This window comes from Phocoena sinus, chromosome 11 (genome assembly GCF_008692025.1).
Source record: "Phocoena sinus isolate mPhoSin1 chromosome 11, mPhoSin1.pri, whole genome shotgun sequence".
NCBI lineage: Eukaryota > Metazoa > Chordata > Mammalia > Artiodactyla > Phocoenidae > Phocoena > Phocoena sinus.
In genome coordinates this window covers 33,080,074-33,103,817 of record NC_045773.1, presented here as the reverse complement: position 1 = coordinate 33,103,817, position 23,744 = coordinate 33,080,074, and the positions used below count along the sequence as shown (strand labels likewise).

Sequence of the window (23,744 nt, the reverse complement as noted above, 5' to 3'; positions counted from 1 at the left end):
GCATTTACTAGAAAGGTCGATATGGAATCCCATTTGCAGGGAGACATCAGACTAGATCGAGGGACAAATAGGTTTCATGTTGTTTGCCAAATCTGAAGATTTGGTAGTGGCTGGCCAGAAGTCATTCTTGAGAAGGATTCTGGGTATGCTAAAAGGCTCACTGCAAAAGAATTGTGATAGATTTATCAACATGCTTTGGGTATGTGGGACCAGGTGGTGGCACTGCTCAGGTCTGTGCAATCCATGAAACACATTATTTCTTTATAATTTAACAAATGATGAATCTATGATTTTTAGCCAGAACAAAGTAAGTCCTCTCCCCACCCCTCTCTTTATCTCTCTCACACAAGAACAGAATATAAATAAAATGAGGGAAAATCAGGATTAGGATTACACAAAATTATAAAATTAAATCTGTTGGATCAGCATGATCGGCACTCTTCTCAGGGGGTACAGCCCCAGATCACGTGTACTTGTAGGTGACAGCACAGTATATAGTTGATTCCACATATGAAACTGATTTATCTGAAAATAAAGCTAAAAAAACTTTCAACTCTACATGCCTTAACAAAGATGATGTTTATAGTAAAAACAAACAAACCTATTTTGTGCTAACTTCTAAAAATTATCAGAGTAGAAACTTCATGTGGGAGTAGGGTACTGAGAGAGGAATTTGAATGAAATTAACATCAATGGAATAGTATTTAATAGGAAGGAAGACATGGCAGGGTCTATATACACCTACTTTATTCAATAAAAATAGATTGATAATGATAAAATTATCTCAGTCCATAAATATTGAATAGGCAGCTGCTTTAAATAGCTTTCAGACTATCACTGCTATAAGGTAAATTTTAAATAAATATTTTATGCAGACAATAACAGAAAAAGGCTTTTCTAAGGGGAACATAGTTACAGGGTAAAAAATCATATTCTTCCATAAAAGTATGCCTTTGGCTTCTTTTATAACCATAAACTCAATAAAAATGGAAAGTGACGCAATCTAACACACATGAGAACTGAGGCTGGGGAAGGTCTGTCTCCGTGATGGCAAGAAGAAAAGCCTATCGGAATTACATCACATGGTTTATATGAAGTCCATGTGGACATCAGGCACACTTCATCTCGTCTGAAAATTCCTCCACCACTTATGCCTGTGACACAACTAACACCCTGAAAAAACTACTTTGCCAAAGAAAACAGCTTCTTTTTCACTGCAGATATGGCCCTCAAGTCTAGAAAGTGATATGCTTATTATCATGTAGTTTGGGTTGTTAGGTTTGTAATCCATCAGAGGTTAATAAGAAAATGTGTTACAAATTCAGAATAAAGGGGGAGATCTAAGACATCAGAGTGGCATCTTTGGCAAACTCTGAAAACAGAGGGAGTGGCAAATGTAGAAGTACTGGGATCAGTAGATGAAAAATGTGTGAAACTAGGAACAAAGCCTTGTATAGAACAGGGGATGCCATCACTTCTTCCCTACTAGAAAAACAATTATTTATATGGTACATTCCATTCTTAAAGGCTTAACAGTGCTCCTGAAGGTAACTCATGCTTTCCACTACCTCTTAGATTTTGCCCTCACAGTCTGATTCCTCTATGCCTTGGGAGTAGGGGGTAGAAACTGGAGTTTCGAACAGGGGAGAGTTGCACAGCTAGGAAGGTCTCCCAGCACCTCAGTTCTCAGGGACAACGTGCATGTGCCAAAGGGCTTGCAAGATGCATGGATTTCAATCCTGGCTGACTATGTCTGGTATCCCTGCCTTTGCACAAGCTGAGATTCCAAACTCTGCTTTTACATTTTTTGCAATTCACCTTCTATTATTCCAAAAATGTTATGTCATGTTTATTCTATGATGTCATATTTATAAAAGCAATTTAGGTCTTCACTGCTACTTAATTTAATCACAAAGCTTTCAAGAGGACCTACCAGTCCCAGCCATCTGCTCAACATCAAACTGGAGGTGCATGCCATTTCACATGGCTACTTAAAATACTTTCTTTCCCTCCAGCTACATTCTTTATTCATTTTAATAATTAATGCAAGCAGCACTTCCTTTTCATACAACATTGTTTCCATGTCAAATTTTCATTGAAACATTTAAAATTATCTATTTCAACTTATTTCTATTTCTGAAAATGAGTCTGTACGTAAGAATTATTATTAGCTGCCTTTATTATCTATTTGGAGCAAATAGTTGCATATTGAGATTGAGATTGATTGAGATCATGCCCTGTTAATGAAGAGGAATCAAATGCTGAGTCAATTTTATTACCAATGGGTCATAAAAATAATTTTCAGCTAAAACTTCAAAAATATAAGCAAACGGGCTTCCCTGGTGGCGCAGTGGTTTAGAGTCCGCCTGCCGATGCAGGGGACACGGGTTCGTGCCCCGGTCCGGGAGGATCCCACATGCTGTGGAGCGGCTGGGCCCGTGAGCCGTGGCCGCTGAACCTGCGCGTCCGGAGCCTGTGCTCCGCGGCGGGAGAGGCCACAACAGTGAGAGTTCCGCGTACCGCAAAAAAAAAAAAAAAAAAAAAAAAAAGCAAACAAGAACATAGATATTATAGGAGCTATTTTTTATAATTAGGCTGAATTTTAAAATCTTTTTTCAATTTAAAAAAATAATAAGCTTCCAAGTAATCATGATAGAAAACATTTAGACCTCTATTAAAGAAGTGCTCAGATTAAAGAGCACCTCTAAGCCTGGCACCTTTATAAACAGTGATCAGCCTGAAGGTGCCTCTCCAAAGGACCTGGTGAAAGAAAAGTTCTCTGGGGCACTCAAAAGCTTTCTACGTATTCACTACAAGCAGCAAGAAGAAGTAACAATATTTAGCTGCAAATTCAGGTTTGGTTTCCAAAGAGTTCCACTGCCCCTCTTGTGCAGCATTTCATAAGAATTTCTGAAATGTTCCTCTACCATGACCCTTCGAGTCTTTATGAACTATTAAAACAAGTTTCTAAAGTCAACTGTCCCTGCCTCAAACCTACCATTTTCTAGCCAGACAGGATCCAAAGTCACCTTATGATTTCCATTTCTATCACTGCTTCTATCACAGTAAACCCAATAAGTTTAACAACTACATTTCCATTTCCCGTGTATGTTTTAGAGCCTCTAGATTTTTGCAGTTTAAATCTAGTATTTCTTTACTCTTTTGGAAAAGCCTATCATTTCACATAGACTTGAGTTCTTCCTACTTCCTTATCTGTGTGGAGTTGGGGGTGGAATGGTATTTTCACTTATCCTTCTAGGTTTGCTCAGACATTGATTTGAGTTTGCATTCTTCACCAGACCTGTCAATGCAGTCTTACCAATCTGATTATTTAGACAAAAAAAACCGCTAACACTAAACTTACACAACTTGCATTACTCCAGCCAGAAATGGACTCTCCTCCCATCAAATCTTCAGGGTAGTATTTTGAGTACATTTCTTACCTTCCCAACTAAGTGGTCAGTATTGGGAAATGGGAAATACTTTAAACGTGCACCACTTTTAGTGCCCCTTTGGGGACCACAGAGCTCAAAATCCAATATTGAAAGCTTTATCCATATAACTCTGAACAAACAAAAGAATTCAAGAGACTCCACTGGTGACACTAAACAGTTTTCTTGTCAATGTGTGTAACCAACTATTGTAAAAATTAACTCCTCGGATATGTGTGATGATGTTGATAAGCAACATATTCATATAAGCTTTGTAGAAAAGTTATCCAAATAGGCTACAATGGACCATGAACTATGAGAGCAATCCCATTTTAGAGGATATCAGTCTATGCCTCTAAAATTTAACAAGTTCCATGATAAATTATTCACCCAACTAGAATCAGTTCACACAGCCTAAGGGATCTCACAAAGCACAAAACACAAGCACTCAGGACTAAACGCTTAGCAATAACTATGTCTTAATAGACCTGTTCAACCACACCCAGGCTTAAATAAGGAATCACACTACCCTCTCAAAAGTAGGAAAGGTAAGAAAAAAAAGCAACTGAAGTAATGATACGAGGTATAAGCAATAAATGTTACAGTTCAATCCAATAAAAATATTCTTTCAATGGAGAAAATACTAAAAACTAACTCTTACTAGTACTTTTTAGGTAATGTTCTTATCAGTCTATAAGAGATATCTGCATGATATTATAAGAAATCATTTTTATTTATATTTCTTAGAAATCCATTTTTCCCTGTTAGTCAAGTTAAATATAACATTTATATTACTATTATTATAATAATTATTATTATATTTGGTTATATGTCTTCAATAATAATGGATATTGTTATTAGCTACTTTTTTGAACCAGGTGCTTTAACTACATTATTTCATTTAACACTTTGAGTCACCCTCTAAGATTTACATTGTTGTCCCCACTTTACAGAAGAGGAAAATGTGGCTGAGTGACTTAAGTCACTCCTCAAGGCCATGGAGCTAAAGGCTAGAGATTTGCCAGAGTCTGCTTTAGTCCTCAGCCTGCACTCTTTTCACCTAACTCCATTTCTCTCCTCAAACATCCTTCTGACCTAACCACTTTGGGAACCCTTGAAAGTAACTAACCATTAAACGTTAAAACTAGCTCAAGGATTGATGGTGTCTCAGAAGACTATGGGTTAATAAAGGTCATGACTTGCTTGCTGAAGACCATATACATGTTTTATTCACCTGGACACAATCTATGGTGAGGGGCAGAGTTAACAAATTTCATTGCCTTTTCAGTTGTAGAAGTGGCTTGAACTATCTCCCACTGCTGAATAACAGGACAGGATGCGGAGGAAAAGTTTCAGCCAAAACAATAATTTCCCCCAAACTCCATGAGTTCACTCATATCTGTGCATCTGGTCTTCATTCCTAGAGTGATCTGGTCATTGTCTGCAGGCCACCCTACTACTGTGCTTGCTGCACATCAGCTCAACTCTCTATGAGGAAGGACTGCAATAAAGAAACCAGAAGGGAGGACTGAGCAGGGAAACCCGTTCTGCATTTTGTGGTCATCCCTGAAAGGAAGGGGTTATATTCAACTACACTGGACATTCTTCATATCTCTGCTCCTTGATACAAATTTTTAGTCACAACCTCAACTTCAACTAACAGATGGAAGCTGGCAGAAGTAAGCATAGTTTTTGTTTATTTCCTAGAGAAACACACACACACAAACAAACACACACAGTGAAGCAGATGCTAGATATTATTTCCTCTAATTTTGAAAATTCTCTGCAATGACTATGCATGTATTTCACAACTGATAAAAATCATAACCATCATCTAAGCATTTTTCCTCTCAACTCCCACTGCTTTCTCACAGAAGTCTGCATCACTCTTAACTCTGTAGTGTTTTATAAAGCAACAAACAGTAGTAAAGCCTACAATAAGAACAGGGGTATTTAAGAGCAAGTGGTAGGAAAAAAAAAAAATTTTTAACTGGTGTGATTATTATCTTCACAAAGAAAATAGCTTAAATAGAGGAATAAATAAAAGCATTTCAAAGTCTCAAAAGGCCTATTAGGCTGTTCATAAATTTAATAATTATGCATATATAAAAATAATAGATTTTCAGATGATTGGTCCATTTGCAACCCAAGGTTTCATTTTGAAAAATACAAACCGAATTCTTTAAAACTGGCGATACTGATAATAATAATAATGGAACATATTACTCTGACAATATTTCATAAACATTCCACACCAACAGATAACAGTAATAACAACACTCTCAACAACAATGGCTGACGTTTATTGAATGCGTTTTAGAGATCACTCAAGGGACTAAGTGCTTTAAATGCATAATCTCCTGGAATTGTCAAAGCAACACAACGATGAAGGCATTTTCTTTTTCTTATCCATATTTCATGGATGAAGAAACTGAGGATTACAGACATTGAATAATTTCAGCACTAGGACTCAAAATCAGTTCTCTCTTAAATACTACATTAAAACCTTCATACCTTTGAAATCAGTTAAATTGGCTTCCAAGATCAACATCTTTTAAGCCAAGATCAACACCTTTTAAGACAATCACCTTCCAGGGATGGGCCAAAAATTGGGCAATGATTGAAATTTTTAAAAATAGCAAACTTATGAAAACTCAAAAAATTTGGAAGAGACAGGACTATTAAAAATAAATGTTAATTTCCATGAAAGAGGGACACCAAAGAACTCATTAGGAAATCCTGAACCCCTCAGTAAGTAGAAATTCTACCAAAAGCTTTCCCTGGTTTCTTTCTGGAATCCATGCTTCTGAACTAAAAATCTTCTTCATTCTTCTTTATTGTCCATATATTTCATATATCACATAAAGCAGATTATGTGGGTATCTGGGGAAAGCATGTATTTAAACCATAACTTTCCAGTCACACTAAGAATATAAAAGTTTATAATTGTGGACCATACCTTGGTTTTCATGAACTTGGAGTGACTTTTGTAAACCTCTATTTGTTTTATCTCTTCTTCGCGGTCCTCAGTGTTCAGCACACCATTGGCTTTTAACATCTGGATCTCATCCTCAAGATCCCTTATGTTTCGCTCCAATGAAGCGATTTTTGTGTCCTGTTGGTAAAAAAGAAGAGAAAGAAAATTGTTTTTTTAATATTATCAAAACAGTTTCAGAAAGCAGTTTCAGTAGTAATACATTAATCAGGGTGTAGACATAGCCTTGAATTCAGAACAATTTATTTTTTTCACTTCTGAAGATCACTTGTGAGATTTTTTAAGCTCCCAGTAAACAGCATATGTCAATACAATACAGAGAGTTACCTAGATATGTTTGTCTCATATCTGGGAATCAAATTACCAAAGCAATAGTGATAAAAGTGATCTAAAGTATTAGAAAACGAAAACGTCATTTAAATAGACGAATTTGTAATTTCAGATATAGTTTACCAGTGTATATTTTTCAGTCTACTTGCAAATACAAAAACGGTTTGTTCATGTGTGTATTCTGTGGCTGGTTTTATAAGGCATGCTTGGAATTTGACTGTGAAAGAGAAGGAAATTAAAATCTACTAATGGGGAAAAGGATTCTCATCTAAAATACAGACATAAGTGAAATTAAATAACTGAATCACGACTTAGTATGACTGATACACTAAATATTGAAAATTTATAGCAACTGGAAATAATATATCACACCATGATTTATTTGGCAAGCAGTCAGCTGACTGTGTGACAAAAAGCATTACTACCTTGAAGGGCATTTCTAACCCATTGATTTACAGAGTTAAAAAACTAGAAATATTGCACTGAAATGTGGGATTAATTGAGGAAAAACCACAGAGAATTTTTTTTAAAAAGGAAATGACAGACTCCACACACAAGATAGAGCATAATAAGAAATGATGCACTAGAAAGTAGAGAAGAGAGAACTCTTATAGAGGAAAAAAACATTTCCTCAAACCTCAGGTATGAGACTCATATCAGTCCTTGGAATGAAACACACTGAAAGTTTGACTTCAAGTTTTCTGACTGTCACCATCTACCTGACATTTTATTGTGCAGATTCAAGGAGCTTATATTATATTTGTAATTGAAATTTAATAAAAAATGAGCCACCAATGCATTTTTTTTTTTTACCATTTTTTAGAATCTAAAAGACTAAAGAGTTCCAGAAGTAAAGACAATGAATGGGGCATTCTATTCATAACAACTCATAGAAAAAACTTTTCAACAAATATGTCTGTCCTGATTTTGTGGCTATTTTCTATTTTATTTTCCTATATTATATGCCCAGTGGCATGTTTCCTGTAGCAACATGATAATCATTATTACTATCACTGACATCGCCATCACTGTTAAAAGAGAAAAAGTGAGGAGCAGCAACAGCTGCTTATTGAGCTCCACTGTGTGCCCATATCTGGGGGCTCTAAGTGCTGAAGACGCTTTTATTAATTCTCAGGAAGACCCCCAAGAAGATGAAAGAAAACAATTCTGAAATTTGCAAGACTATTATGGAATGTTACATTCTGTAGTATTTCATTTTACTTTAAAACTATTTATTGTATTTTTTTCAGTTATAAAAGTATAATAATATACTTTAAATTCACAGTAAATGGAGAAAATCCCCTCTATTTCTACCATCCAGTGATAGCTATCATGTTTTTATGTATCGTCTGCTAGTCTTTTCCTATTTTAGATGCATATCTGGAAATCTTGTATACTGCCAATTTGAGCGAGGAGAATGTTATGGACTGAATGTCTACGTGCCTCCAGAATTTATATGTTGAAGCACTAACCCCTAGTGTGACTATATTTGGAGATGAGGCCTTTGGGAGGTAATCAGGATTAGATGGGGTCATGAAAATGGAGTTCTCATGATGGGATTAGCACCCTCATAAGAAGAGATACCAGAGAGCTTGTTTACTCTCTCTGCCATGTGAGAACACAGCAAGAAGGTAGCCATCTGCAAGCCAGGAATAGAGCTCTCACAGGAATCCAACCATGTTGCCACCCTGATCTCAGACTTCCAGCCTACAGAACTGTGAGAAAATAAATTTCTGTTTTTTAAACCACCCAGTCTGTGGTATTTTGTTATAGCAGGCCAAGCTGACGAATGTAGGGAGTCTTCCTTAGTGACTCATTTGAGTTCTAAGCTGTGATAACTGTAGATAAAAAGAGCAGCAATAATGAGAAGGCTATGGAAAAAAAAAAAAAAAACTTCCAGAAGTTCATAAGAGCCTTCATAAATAAGTGAGAGTCATTTTAAATCAAGATTTTTTCTGACTATAAAATTGACATGCTCATTATAGAAAACTTGAAAAGCCACATAGATAATTATGACACCCACCCCAATCCCATCACTCCAATCTACCCACTAGTAACAATTTTATTTACCCCCATGAAGGCCTTAAGACTACATGATTTCTTTAAAACACATTAAAAGATAGATCTCTATTAAAACTAATCAATATAATATAGATTTCCCCTCTTTATTGAGATACAATCTTTCAGCATTTACAAATATCTAAGTGCAATCTTTACAAGAGTTAACTGTAAATTAAGTGTGAAAGGGCCAACATTCCTTTCCTTTTTTTTTTTTTTTTTTTTTTTGAAATTCTCATAATTTTAATGGTCAATAGCTTCTGGTTGGCTCTGGATGGTACAAATACAGGTAAACAACATACTTAACAATACCCCTCCCCTCCCCCGGCGCATTCACATCCCCACTGTAGCATTGCTTCCATCACATCCTGCTGCCCGGTCAGACTTCCACAGCCTCAGGCCCCCGTGGGTTACGGAAATCCACATCTTAGTGTGATGAGCTAAAAAAAAAACCGTGGTACACTTGTGATCTGTTATTTCTTTAAAATAACAAACGTGAAGCCGGATGCCTACCCGGGCTCCGCTGCCTCACAGAGCAGCACGGGTGCTATGCCACCTCGCGGGCCGGGCTGCCTGCTCCCCCTACTCCGCCCCGATCATACAGCGCAGAGCTCGTAAATCTTCTTGACGTAGTACACCAGAGCCGCCAGTGCTATCGTGTTGTGCAGTCTCTTCCTGTGCAAGTCGTCCTTCAGGACCAGCACCACCAGGGTGGAGGAGGTGAGTGTGTGCAGGGGCAGCCGGGACAGTCTGTGGGCGTCGTACTCCACCAGGTACTTGCAGCAGGGGTCGAACTGCCAGGAGATGCCGTAGAGGGTGCAGGAGGCCTGGCTCAGCACACCCGCGGGCAGCGAGATATAGTGGGAGTAATCCAGGGGCGGCGCCAGCAGGGTGAAGAGGCAGGCGGTGTCCGCCAGCACAGGGGTCTTGTGCAGGCAGTTGCCCACGGTGATCCAGCGGCCAAAATCTTCTGAGATTTCAGATTCAAGTCTAAAGTAACTATATTTACATGTATAGACGTATGTATATATATATGTATAAATATGTTGTGTACTGCAATATGCTTTGTAGTCCCATATTTTACACCTTAAATTCTTGATAGCGTTTGTTAAAATTTCAGGTCTTAATCATTCAGGCAAGGGGAAAAGAAACCCTCAGCTTTCCTCTCAGTCAATTTCTAAGGCTTTAAGTTAGCAATTACCACAGCTGCCAACTTCTAAATGGGTTAAAAAGGAGCTTTTCACTGGACCTCTAAAAATTACATACTGCTAAAGAAAGATCAGAATGGAGTTGGAAACATAGAAAATCCTATTGACCTATACATATCCGAGTTAAAAATCTCACCAAATGTTGGAACACATTTTAAAAATAATATTTTAACTTTTACTAATTTTCTTAAATTAACCAGACTTTGTATTTCCTCCCAAACTTATTTTACTTTAGCCACAGATGTCCCAAAATACCAAAAAAAAAAAAAGAAAAGAAGAAAGATGAAAGAAAGAAAAATGTATATTGTGGAAATCACTTTAATAAAGATCTGTTTCTTCTGTCCTTATTTATATTTCTGTTCTTACAATAAGAAGTCAATTTCAAGAACCCATACCTAAAATCAAAAGCATAGAGAAAAGGAGATGGGAGAATATCAGTAAGATCTAGGGAGGAGAAGAGATGCAAAATACACAGACATATTAGATGATCTATTGATTCTGCCCAAGAAGATATTCAAAATGCTGAACCAGAGAAAGACATGAGGGGGCTTCCCTGGTGGCGCAGTGGTTTAGAGTCTGCCTGCCGATGCAGGGGACACGGGTTCGTGCCCCGGTCCGGGAAGATCCCACATGCCGCAGAGCGGCTGGGACCGTGAGCCATGGCCACTGAGCCTGCACGTCCGGAGCCTGTGCTCCACAACGGGAGAGGCCACACCAGTGAGAGGCATGCATACCCCCCACAAAAAAAAAAAACAGAGAAAGACATGAGGAAATATAAGCATGAAAAATAAAGGCAAAGAAAATGACTGCCATGGTCACACCTTCTCTACTGCTTCAGTTTGAGGAATTCAGGGAGAATAAATTTTATTTTTCTTTTTTTAAAACCTCTAAAACTAAGATAAATGACTAAAAACATATTTAAGGAGGACTACAGAAGGAAAATATCTCACAAGTCCTGATATGGCTCAATGTTGTACATGGATGTTGCCTTTCAAAATAGATACTAAATGCACATGCTCAGTAACTCAAGCACTGGTCCAGAATAGAGAGAAAAAATACTTAAGACATATGCTGTAACATCCTGAAAAGTGGAGTTTTAGAAGGCAGAGCAGCATTTTATTCCCAATCGCCAAAGCATCTTCATCGGAATATCTTTAAATGTTATTTATAACTGATATTCTAAAATAAGTTGTGTAGTGAGATCTTCAAATACTCATCTAGATTGTGTTTCACAAATAAGCAAGCTCTCAAAGCAGATAACTGTAGGCCTTCCTTAGAGATGGGGTAAGTGAAATACAACATAAAACAGCTTTTCCCGAAGTGCACAGAACCCAAACGCTCTGTGAAAAGGGGCTTGCAGGGTCAAGTAAGTTTGAGAAATGATTATTGGGGATTCCCAATGCATATTAGCATTAATCACTCTGGGAAGTCCTACAGCAAAGTATTCTATTTACTTTTATTTTTTCCAGTATTATTCCTCTAGAAGTCAATTCTTGGGGAAAAAAATAGAACTTTAATGATGTTAAGCTTGGGGTTATATACTAAAGTGAAGAGTCAAAACAATGATTTGGATTCTTCAAGAGAAAACTTGCCATGATTACCCCCAATTTAAAATAATTGAGGGCTTAAATATCCAGATCACCTTGTCAGCTTCTGTCACTCAAGTCATTTACTGAGAGCCTGCTGTGAGCCCAGAGCAAGGAAAGAACAGACATAGACTCCCATGCTCCCTGATTCAGCACTCCATGTCTCAGGTGACATTTTTCAAATAGTCTTGAGATCGGAAAAGCATGAAATTGCTTTGCTTTTATAATATTAACATATTTTGGTTAAAGATTGCAAGAATGTGGGGAAAAAAGTTTCGGGGGGGGGGAATAAACAACTTAAGTGTGTTTGCTTCATTCCCCATGAGTAAGAAAAAATATCTGAATTGAATATCTCTTTAAGTTACTCCTTTCCATATATTCATAAAATAATACTTGTAATAATACTTCATTTTATACATCCAGATTATAACTCCTTCTCAAAGATTAATACCCAAGACTATTTTATATCCATCATCCAAAAGATGCAAAATAGGTATCTGATGGGCAAACAATCAATCACTGGAATCGAACCCCTAGCAACCATCTACCCAATGGGCCCAGCTTGCTGATTCTGGAATCAGCCATGAATATTAGCAAGCCAACGAGTGCAGGGATTACAGCAATGAGGATGAATGTCAGGTGGAAAGACTAAAATAAGTTTACCTTATCTTTGCTTTTATCTTTTTTTTTTAATAATCTCTGGATTTTTCTAGGACATGTCTGCTATACTTGATAATAAATTTAGATACAGGAAGTTCTCTCATTCACTCAACAAATATATACTGAGCATCTGTTGGGTACCGGTCACCTTGCCAGGTGTGTGAGATACCAGGTAGGTATGAACAAGATTCATGGGCATACCCCTCTACCATGGAGCACAGTCTAGATCCCTGTTATGCAAAGTGTGGTCCACAGACAGCAGCACTGACATCACCTGAGAGCTTTTTAGAAATGCAGTATCTCAGGCCACAACTCAGCCAACTACTGAATCTGAATCTCCACTTTCATAAGGTCCTCAGGTGACTTGGGTGTTCTGAATGGCTTTAGGTGTCCAACATATACAAGGGACAAGACTGATTAGTGCAAAAGAGACTAGGACAACTTTACTGGCCAAGTACATTTAGAGAAACATGAAGCTACTCTCAAGAGCTATCCAACTTGGCATAAGTGTACAGCAACCCTAGGACTAAACTCTCTGGAGAAACTTTGCCAGTAAAGATGCCTTTATTACCCTCTTTGTGTTTGCCAAACATTATGTTCCCCTTAAACAGCAAGAAACAGTTTTCAATTCCTCTCTAGGAACTGTGGACACTGAAATGGTGAGTGGGTGGAATATCAAAAGAAGCAATATCATTTAGTCACTAAAAGTAACAATTATGTTATTGCTGAGTGTCACAATGTGCTTTCCTTTCAAATACAGAAAGAATTACTGGTTTCATTTTAATATCAGGCCAAGAAAGAAAATACAAGCATTTTTTACAGAGCACGGAACTCGCTGTGATCACATATCGGTCTATGGACATTAATCAACAAACTTAGGGCCAACTGGTTTAAAGAAAAGACGTGATCTAATGTTCAGGAAACATCCCTACATAATTATATTACACTTTATTTAGAATAAAATTCTAGACTACTATTACTGGGTACCACAGAGGCTCTTGAAGGCTTAACTTTTAAAAATCATCTAATTGTAGTTGCAAACATAACTGAGCAGTCTTTGGTCCAGCTATCTAAGTAATGCCCTGCCTTTGGAAGGATTTACTGTGTGGAATTCACCGCAGTTATGTGAGCCCAAGTTAAGCGCTCCACAAAGAAGTCAACTTGGGCCTAAGGCACATTCGGAGGAAAAACAAAAAATCAAAAACTCTTCTTCTTGGCTCTTATCAAACTATAAAAAGATGATGACCTAGATTAGAAGATGACATGGGACACGCTGTTTTCTCGTGTTGCCGTTTTTGTGTTTGTCTGTTTATTCAGATGGTATCTAATTCTTTAGAGCAAAATGTACACGCACAGAATCAGGTTGGGCTAGTTCAAATTAAAAGCAATTAGGGTGTTTTTGCTTTTAAATTTATTTATTTATTTATTTTTGGCTGCGTTGGGTCTTCGTTGCTGCACGCAGGCTTTCTCTAGTTACAGAGAATGGGGGCTACTCTTTGTTGCGGTGCATGGGCTTCTCACTACGGTGGTTTCTCTTGTTGTGGAGCATGGGCTCTAGGCGCCCAGGCTTCAGTAGCTGTGGCTCACGGGCTCTAGAGCACAGGCTCAGTAGTCGTGGAGCACGGGCTTTGTTGCTCCACTGCACGTGGGATCTTCCCGAACCAGGTCTCGAACCCATGTCCCCTGCATTGGCAGGCGGATTCTTAACCACTGTGCCACCAGGGAAGCCCAATCAGGGTGTTTTGACGTTTCTTTTCGTGGTCTCATTGGCCTACTTCTGAGTCATTCTTCATGAAGTCCATGCCCCAGGCATGCATCCTGCTGTCCTGTCTCTGTACCCATTACTAATGACACACAGGGAGAAGATATGACTCTAGTGGTTCTTGCTGGACACTATGTGACCTATGAGGTTTTGGTCTCCATGTATTAATTTGTTGTTGTTGTTAACAGACTCATGTCTAACAAAAAGAGCTAAAGATAAAACAATCCAACTGACCCTTAGAAAGTCGCAAATCAGATTTTTATGTCTTTGGGCAAGATACTGAGCTTTCCAGAAATAAGACCGTGCTCAAGAGCATGTTATGAAAATTACAAGTGATCTGTAATGCATGAAAAGTACCTATCATGGAACTCCCTCAAGAGAATAAAGGGTTGCCATTATAAGCCAACAATGGTATAGAAGTCCCTATCCATCTCCCAGTTCGGTGAGGTACACATGTAAAAGACAGTAGCTTCTATTTTTATTCCACCCTGTTTATCTTCCTGTGTTCCTAACCTTGCTAATCCTATAACCTAAGGTTGTTATGAGACTTCAATGAGTGACAACATGCACACCTTCCAGTATAATACCTAACACACACTACATGCTCTATCCTTCCTTCCTGTTTCCAGCTGTGGCAGTAGCTGTTTCTTTTTTGTCTATTTGCTCAACTTCTTTTTCTTTTAGGAACTACATCTCCCCAACTCCCTGTGGTTTTAGTGGGGTTTTCTAGTCTGACCCACAGTGGCAAGCACCATGGATCCTCTGGACGCTGACTGATCCAGGGGTGAATTCATTAAGCCATCAAGGCCAATCAGAGTTCTTCGAGGGGACTGACACAAAATCAAGGACCTCTCCTTTTGTGAGATTATGAATGATAAGAAAAATATGGGCCTGTGGCTGGTTATGGCCTTCTCTGATACCATGTATTAAGAATCTGCCTGGGCTTCCCTGGTGGCACAGTGGTTGGGAGTCCGCCTGTCGATGCAGGGGACACGGGTTTGTGCCCCGGTCCAGGAGGATCCCACATGCCGCAGAGCGGCTAGGCCCGTGAGCCATGGCCGCTGAGCCTGCGCGTCCAGAGCCTGTGCTCTGCAACAGGAAAGGCCACAACAGTGAGAGGCCCGTGTACCGCACAAAAAAAAAAAGAATCTGCCTAAATGATGGGGCCTTATAATATCAATTGAACAGCTAGGTCTATCTGAATCATCTACTCTCCATAACATCAAAATACAGTAGCAGGGTTTCATTCACTTGTAACCAGAAGAGTATAATACACAAGAAACAGTGTGAAAGATAACAAAAAATATAGTTAGATATAATATTTTATAAGAACACAGGCAAGTCAGAAATGGGTAAGACCACCACAGAAGAGTCAAGAAATCTCCAGAAAGCACAGGACTCTAATATGGGATATGGAGATAGATAAGAACAAGATTATCAAGAAAATTAAATGTTTTCCAGCCAGAAGTAATAATACTTGCAAAGTCAAGAGCACTCAATGTGATGTCCAGCACATAATATTTAATTAATATAAGTTGAAGGAATAACAGAACAAGTATGGACCATGTATCAAGGAAGAATAAGACAGGACTGATTAAAAAGTATAGATCACTTTTAGTTGCAGTGAAGTAGGAAATAAAAGGAAGATGGGGCTGAATGATAAGCAGTCTTCAGAATCAAGCAAGGAGTCTGCACTTGAATCTGACTGGGAATCATTTATAAACTGGTAAAAAGAAGGCAATAAGGGGTTTCCCTGGTGATGCAGTGGTTGAGAGTCCGCCTGCCGATGCAGGGGACACGGGTTCGTGCCCCGGTCCGGGAAGATCCCACATGCCGCGGAGCAGCTGTGCCCGTGAGCCATGGCCACTGAGCCTGCGCGTCCGGAGCCTGTGCTCCACAACGGGAGAGGCCGCAACAGTGAGAGGTCCGTGTACCGCAAAAAAAAAAAAAAAAAAAAAAAAGGCGGCAATAAGATGGCTTTCGGGAAGTTAATAATAAAAACCAAAGCTAAAATGGAAGTTGCAACACTAGAAAAGATGGTGAAAGAATTCTCAGATATAGTTGAGAATCAAGTATAGAAAAAACAGCGGAGGAATCACCAAAAGAAAGATGAGTAAAAATTGATGGAAATCATGAAAAGGTTGCAGAGAATAAGAGAGTGAAGTTTCAAGAAAGAAAGGGAGTCAAAGAAAAGTTTGAAGACAGTAAAGACTAAGAAAAAAATTAGGATATCACTGCAGACATAAAGGCAGTTTCAATGGAGTTGTGTTATCTTAATTGGAAATTGAATCCCAGTGTTTTAAATCCCAGAGTCAGGGGTGATTGCTGAGTCATTCAACAACAGTACTGCACAGGGCAAGAACCAACCAGAACAGATGCCACCTGGAGCACAGAAACCAGGTCTGGCAAGTCCCTGTGTGGACAGGGGTTAACTCTTTAGTTGCTGGATTTGGGAGGTCCCAGGGTAAGAGCTAGAGTGGGACGGGTACTCTGAGGGTTTGGGGTAACCATAGAACTATTTCAACATTTTAACAATCAGTATAGCTGTACCTATGCCTCTCAGTTGAGTATCAGCCCTACATAGAAAGCTGCTGCAATTAATAGTGAGAGTTTCCTACGTTTCCAAGGCATGGAAGGGAGCACTGGCTAACCCAAAATCATATCCATGTGCCTGTGAGACAGCCTAATACAGAGCCTCTCCAGTACCAACCTGTGGACTAGGTGCATCAGAAACTACTTTTTTGTGGTTGTGTGTGTGTGTGTGTGTGTGTACGTGTGCGTGTACGTGTGTGTTTTAACTAACAATGACTTGGCCTCTAAAGACATTCCCTTTAAGGACAGGGTGACACAAAGATCTGCATGTATTTGCAAGTTCCTTGGGCTGGGGAAAAACACATCAAAAAGATTTTTTTATGCCTACATTTTCTTCCCCATTTATGCTACAATATAAATATCTATGCATTATCTGAATATACAGACAGGAATAGCATAGGACAGAAGCAAACAATGTTTCTCCATCCTGGTACTAAAAACGGATTAATAACAACATCAGCTAATGTGTATTGATTACTAAGGCAAGCACTGTGCTAGAAAATCTCATTTAATCTTGCCCATAACCCTATGAATTAAGTATTTATTTTACCTACTTTATAGGTCAGGATATCCACAAAAGGGAAATAACTTGCCTAAGATTTTCTCTTTTGTTGAAATAACTTTCTGGGCTCAAGAGGGTGCCATATCAACAAACCAAAACTTTTAACTTCCATGTGCCTGTAAATGTTCTACTAGACCAGAAACACAGTATATCCAGTCAGCCAATCCCCAAACACTAAACCAACTCTGGGCTCGGAACTTATTCCCTTATTCCTTTTCACCTCAAACAAGGTTGACTATGCCGCCCCAGCCAATCAGATGCTTTCTATTTTTCTCTTCCTTGTTCTCTTTTCCTTATCCTATAAAACCTTTCTACCTTCCACACCATTTTGCAGTTCTCCAGATGAAGACTGCCTGCTTCATGATAACACCTCATGAAGTGTTTGTTTGTATCACCGTAATTATCTTCTCTAATCATTTTTTAAACACCTTTCACAAACTGGAATGATTCCCTCCACAAAGCCTTCCCTGGAATAGGAGTGAGGAGGCCACACACTGTGACCTTGCTGTTCCCAGGACAACCTCAGGACAGACTGGCCTCAGAGACAGTCAGCCACCTAGAAGCTAGGCTCTTTTGGTCCTTTCCTCCACACAGTACTTTTAGCCTTTAAAGATCACAGAGCAAGGTCAAAAGGAAACAGTGAAGATGTTGGGAAGAGAGGAAAAGGAGGAAGAAATTTCAGAAACTGCTTCCAGATGACAGGGTAGCCCCTCGGTGTATGCAGCCTGCCCTCCCAAGGCTGGATCCATGTTATCTTTCACAAACATTTGAATACAAAGAATGCTTGAATTCCCAGAAATTCAGTGAAATACTACTTTGCAAAATTGTGAATGCATTTCAGGGAGTAATAAAAAGACGGACACCTGACACTTCTTTTCTCTTCCAACACTCTTTGGGAAAAGATCAGGTGAAGTTCTCCTTACTGGCCTTCTAGCAACCTGAACTCACTCTTCCAATTCCTTTTAACACTCCCCCAAAGCCCCCAACAGCCCTGGTTTGGGGCCTCATTCTCAGGATCTCCAAAACATACTGCAAATCCTTCTATGTTCAACAAGCTTGTCTCATGGAAAAAGCAACAGGCGGCAGAGGAATTCAGGCCACCCCAAGTCACCAACAAGGCCTGAGGGATGTGGAAAGTGGACCATGCCTTAGGGATGAGGCATGTGACGGCCGGTACACTGTCATTACTGAAAGTTGAAGGGGGAGTTCACTTGAGGCCTGTGGTTGACTTCTCAACTCCGCTGGAGGGGGGTGCGCACGTCAATAAGGAAACTGCAATGCCTAAATAAACAATAAGCTGGGAACCTGAGCACCAACAAGGGAGAGGGCAGGGGCTGCTGGCCTGAGCAGAGCTGGCCAAGATGGAGCAAACAAAACAAAGTTTTAAACTTTGCAAGAATGCCATGTCAATTCAGACTCCCCAGGCAGGCCCTTTGAGAGTCCAAATTGCTGGTCACCAAACCTCCAGACTCAGTAGGATTTTTAAAGCAGGACACTTTGTTCAATCCCTTCATTTGCCAAATGAGAATAGTGAGAGCCAGAGGGGACAAGTGACTTGCCAAGGACCCAGCAAAGTCCCTGGGTCATTTATTATACCACAGGCCTACTGGGAGTTGCTGTTTTTTTCTCCACTGGTTTCTCATTTCAAAGACACTTTTAAAGTCTTTCCACATGCAAACTGTGCTAAATTCAGAGCTAAGACTCTGAAGTAAGCTTGTTAAACTCTTTCTCTCTGGTGGTCCTTGCTCAAAGGTACCACCTCTTTTTTTTTTTTTTTTAAACAGGTAAAATTCAATTTTCAGACTGAAAAGGAAGGGATGGAGGAGCAGAGAATTCCTTGAGCATCTATTGTATGCCAGGATTTTCCCACGCCTTAAGACATTTTAATTCCCACCGCAATTCTGCGCAACCTGGTATCATGGTCCCATCTTACAGAAGAGAAAGCTGGACTTCAGAGAAGCACTAAGTGGCAGGACCAGATTCTCAATTTCCATAAATAACATAACCTTCTCCACTTTGGAGCCTTTTCAGTTCAGCAAAAGAAACCAGAATAGAAGAAATTGTGTATCTTTAAGACTTTTGATAGATGGTTTTTCTTTCAACAAACTTATTGATGTTTTTCCTAAATTATAATTCCTGATCATCCCTATATAATGAATGCACACTACTGAAAACATAAAAATATAGGGAGGAGAAAGAAGAAAAAAATCCTTTCTAATCTCCCCTTCTAGAATTAGTGTCAACATTTTGGTACGTTTTTTTCCCCAAGCTTTTATTCCACACTGATAAATATAACCTCTTTATATATTATTAAGACTGTAACTACTATACACCTTAGAAATGCATCTCCTAGTTGGTTATTCTATAATTCATTTTATTTTTTAATCTTTGAGTAACCAAAGTTATTGACCCTTTCTTTTATAATATCTTCATTTTTTAATAATGGCTTTGTTAATATACAATATTTATACCATAAAATTCACTTTTTTAAAGTGTACAATTCAGTGATTTATGCAACCATCACCACGATCTAATTCCAGAATAGTTTCATCACCCCAAATTGTTGTACCTATTAGCAGTCACTCCTTTTTCTCCTCTCCCCTTAGCTCCCTGCAACCAGTAATCTACTTTCTATCTCTATGGATAGGCCTATACTGGAAATTTCATATAAATGGAATCATATAAGATGCCTTCTGCAACCGGCTTCTCTCATTTAGCATGTTTTCAAGGCTCATCAATGTTATAGCATGTATCAGTCCTTCACTTCTTTTCAGTGCTGAATAATATTCCACTATATGGATATACCATATTTTGTTTATTCATACAAGATAGTGAACATTTGGGTTGCTTTAGGTTTTTGACTATTATTAACAATTATAATATGAACATCTGTGTATAGGTTTTTGTGTGTACACGTTTTCAAGTTGTTTGGGTGCATATGGTAACTCTACATTTAACATTTTGAAGAACTGCCAAAGAGTTTTCAAAAATGGACTGAACCATTTTAGATTCCTACCATCAATACATGAGGGTCCAGCTTTTCCACATCTTCCCAACACTTGTTATTGTCTCTCTTTTTATCTTAGCCATCCTAGTGGGGGCTAAGTTTTATCTAATTGTGGTTTAGATTTGCATTTCCCTTTTGACAAATCACACTGGACATCCTTTCATGTCCTTATTGGCCATTTGCATGTTTCCATTGAAGAAATGCCTATTCAAATCCTTTGCCCAATTTTTAATAGCATTATTTGTCTTTTTATTTTTGAGTTTTTCTTCCTTTATTTTTCAATGAACTTTGTAATTAAAGTATACTATACATAGGAAAGTAGCCAAATAACAGGTTTTCAGTGTGATGAATTATGATAAAGTGAACATGGCTGATTACATACAAACCATAACATAAAATAGAATATTACTTCTACTCCAGAAGCTTCGTTCACTCCCCCTCCCAACCTCCCCACCCTCCCTCCTCCTCCAGATTAACCACTATCCAGACATCTAACACTATTGATTACTTTTTTCTATTTTTGGAACACATACAAACAGAATCATATTGTATGTATTCTTTTGTGTCTGGCTTCCTTCCACACCGTTTTGGAGTTATTCAATTATGTTGTTACAGGAAGCAATAGCTTGTGCCTTCACATTGCCATATAGCATTTCATTGTATGAATATTTCACTGTTCATTTATCCACTCCACTGTTGATAGCTATTTCATTTGTTTCAAGTTTTTGGTTATTCCATATGTAATTATATTTTGTACCTTCTATTTAAATTAGGTCTTGCTTACCATTGTCAGATTTGCTCCTAGATGTTTTGGGTTTTTTAATACCATCCTGAATTATATTGTTTTCTAAATTTCATTTCATAATTGTTTGTTACTGGTATGCAGATGATTCATTTTTATATACTGACCAGCTGTTTAAGTTCATTTATTAATCTAGTAGTTTATATATGGATTCATTGAGATTTTTTACACACAAAATTATGGTGCCTGTGAATAAAAGGGTTTTATTTCTTCCTTTATAATTCTTATACCTAGGATATCCAGAATATTGTTGAGTAGAAGTGATAGTAATAGGCATTCTTGTCTTGTTCCTTATATTATAAGGAAAGCTTTATCTATTTTACCATTAAATATGATACTTGCTGTAGCTTTCTTGTAGCTACCTCTTATCAGATTAAAATTCTCTCCTAATCTAAGTCTGATAAAAGCGTTTTTTAGGTTTTTTAGCATAAATGAATGCTGCATTTATCAAATGCTTTCTCCACATTCATTGAAATTAATTTTTCTCCTTTATCCTGTTAATGTGGTAAATAACATTGATTGATATCCAAATATTAGTCCAACCCTGCCTTCCTGGAATAAGCACAACTTAGTCACTGTCACTGCATTCAGTTCATTAGAATATTTTGCACTGATGTTTATGAGAGATTGTTTGTAATCTTCCTTTCTTGTAATGGCTTTGTTGGGTATTGATATCAAGGTTATACCGGATTCATAAAATAAAATGGGAAGTGTTTCCTCTTTTTCTATTCTCTGGTATAGTTTCTGTATGACTGATACCATTTTTTCTTCAAATGTCTAGTAAAATTCATTGAAGAAGCCATCTGGGACTACGGGATTTTTTGTTTGGTTTGTTTTTTAGATATTTTTTTTGGTGGTAAGGTTTCAAATCATAGAAACATTTTCTTTAATATACAGGACTACTCAGATATTCTAGATATTCTGTTTCTTCTCGAGTTTTGATAAGTTGTATTGTTAAAAGAATTAATCTAAAATTTCAACTTTATTATCACAATGTTGTTAATAAAATCCCTTGATATTTTTTAAGTCAGTAAGATTGATAGTGATGCCCCCTTTCAATCCTGGTATTGTTTGTCTGTCTCTATTTTTCTCAATGATTCTGACCAGGAGATCTGTTAATCTCTTCAAAGAATCAGTGTTTAGCTTTTATATTCCCCTGTTGTATATGTTTGGTTTCTATTTCATTAATTTCAGCTTTTATCTCTATTATTTCTTTTCTCCCACATTCTTATGGTTTCATTTGATCTTCCATTGCTTTTTAAATTTAAAAAGTCTTCTCTCAACCAGACTGAATGACTTGCTCTTCCCCAGACACGTCTCATAATTTCCAACCTCCTTGCCTTTGCTGATATGGTTCCCACTGTTTATAAATAATCCTTCTACCCACTATCAAAATCATGCCACTTTTTTCAAGGCCCTCCCCAAATGCTATCTCCTCCAAGAAGCATTCCCTGTCCCTCTCTTATTTGATATCCTCTGAGTCTCTGCAGCCCATTTTGCTGTTCTTAGGTCACTATTTAGATCCAGGCTCATATACTCCCTTCCATTAGCCCCTTAAAGACTGAGCGCTCACTTTTTCTGAAAGGCCCACCATGGTGCTGTATACGATATAGCTGCTTGGTAAGCACTGGTATTTGTAATTCAACTTCAGGAGTTATAGTCACACAAAATAAACCTGTTTATAGCAGGAATTATCAATTAGCAACTCAAACATTTAGATTCAAACACATATAAGAAGAGTTTGGGCAAAAAAAAAGTCTCACTTTTTTAATCTTCCTTGCTTCTAAATGACAACGATATATCATCCAGAGCTAACATTTAACTTGACATTTTGCTTTTTCTGGCTATCACTTAAAACCCACATTTTTCCCCTTATTTAAGGAAAATAGTTAAAAAAAGAACACAAAACCGTGTCCCATTTAAGTTGAAAGATGAGAAAATGAAGAAATTTCTCAAGAAAAAAAAGGCTAAAGGATAATTTCTGGTATCATAAGCGGATAGGGCACATCAAAAACACAGGGCTTTGCAAGTTTAAATGAGTTATGCTCCACACTACTATAAAGGCTTCAGGGCATTCTTAAAACTCAAGGAAAGAAACCAGGGCATGTGTTGGCTGTAGGGTACATATTTGGAGCCCCATGTGCAGGACTGATAACATATACATGTAAAAAGGATGAATCTTGCCTTACAGCACAATGTACAATATTGCCCCTTTCCAAATATATCAAATAGAACTTTCCAGCTCTCATGAGCTGCCTCAACCTGTTCTATGATGCAAAACTCAGTGCATAATTTCCAAAGTGTGGAAAGAAAAACTAGTTGAACTGATGGGTCCTCTTCAGTAAAAGCAGACTGGAAGAGTAGAGAGTCTAAGAACTTCAGAGAAGAAACCCATGTTCAAATCTCAGCTGCCAACCTACCAGCTGTACGACCTTGGGCAGGTTGCTCATCTTCTCTAAACCATAGCTTTCTCATCTGTGAAATGGGGCTAATTTTACCTACTCATGGGTCATATGTCAGACGCCTTGCACCTGACTCCACATGTGTGGAGTGGTGTTCGGGCTATAGCTGTCACTGGTGACGCAGGTGGTAATTTTGTTGTTATTGCTGTTATTCTGTTTAGCAGCCACAAAAGGAGCTATGGCCTATTTTTAAGGCCTAAAAAGCCATCAAACTGGCTTGATTAGAAAAAACGAGGCTTGACACCAATTTGCTACAAACACATCATCTTGGGAGAAGAAACAATGCTGA

The 23,744-nt window shown here is 38.2% G+C and overlaps 2 protein-coding genes across 2 annotated transcripts in view; both read right to left on the bottom strand.

The window, feature by feature from the left end:
- ERC2 (ELKS/RAB6-interacting/CAST family member 2) overlaps positions 1–23,744 on the bottom strand; it is a 1,048,627-nt gene that overhangs the window by 653,580 nt on the left and 371,303 nt on the right. The window contains exon 5 of the mRNA XM_032647533.1: positions 6,391–6,546. Within this exon, the coding sequence (XP_032503424.1) occupies positions 6,391–6,546 (156 nt within the window). The remainder of the gene's footprint in view (positions 1–6,390; positions 6,547–23,744) is intronic.
- Positions 9,411–12,467, bottom strand: LOC116762647 (transmembrane protein 11, mitochondrial-like). Its single transcript, XM_032649884.1, has 2 exons — positions 12,410–12,467; positions 9,411–9,784 (listed from the first exon to the last, which is right to left on the bottom strand). Exons 1-2 carry the CDS (start codon positions 12,465–12,467, stop codon positions 9,411–9,413), a joined length of 432 nt encoding a protein of 143 aa, XP_032505775.1.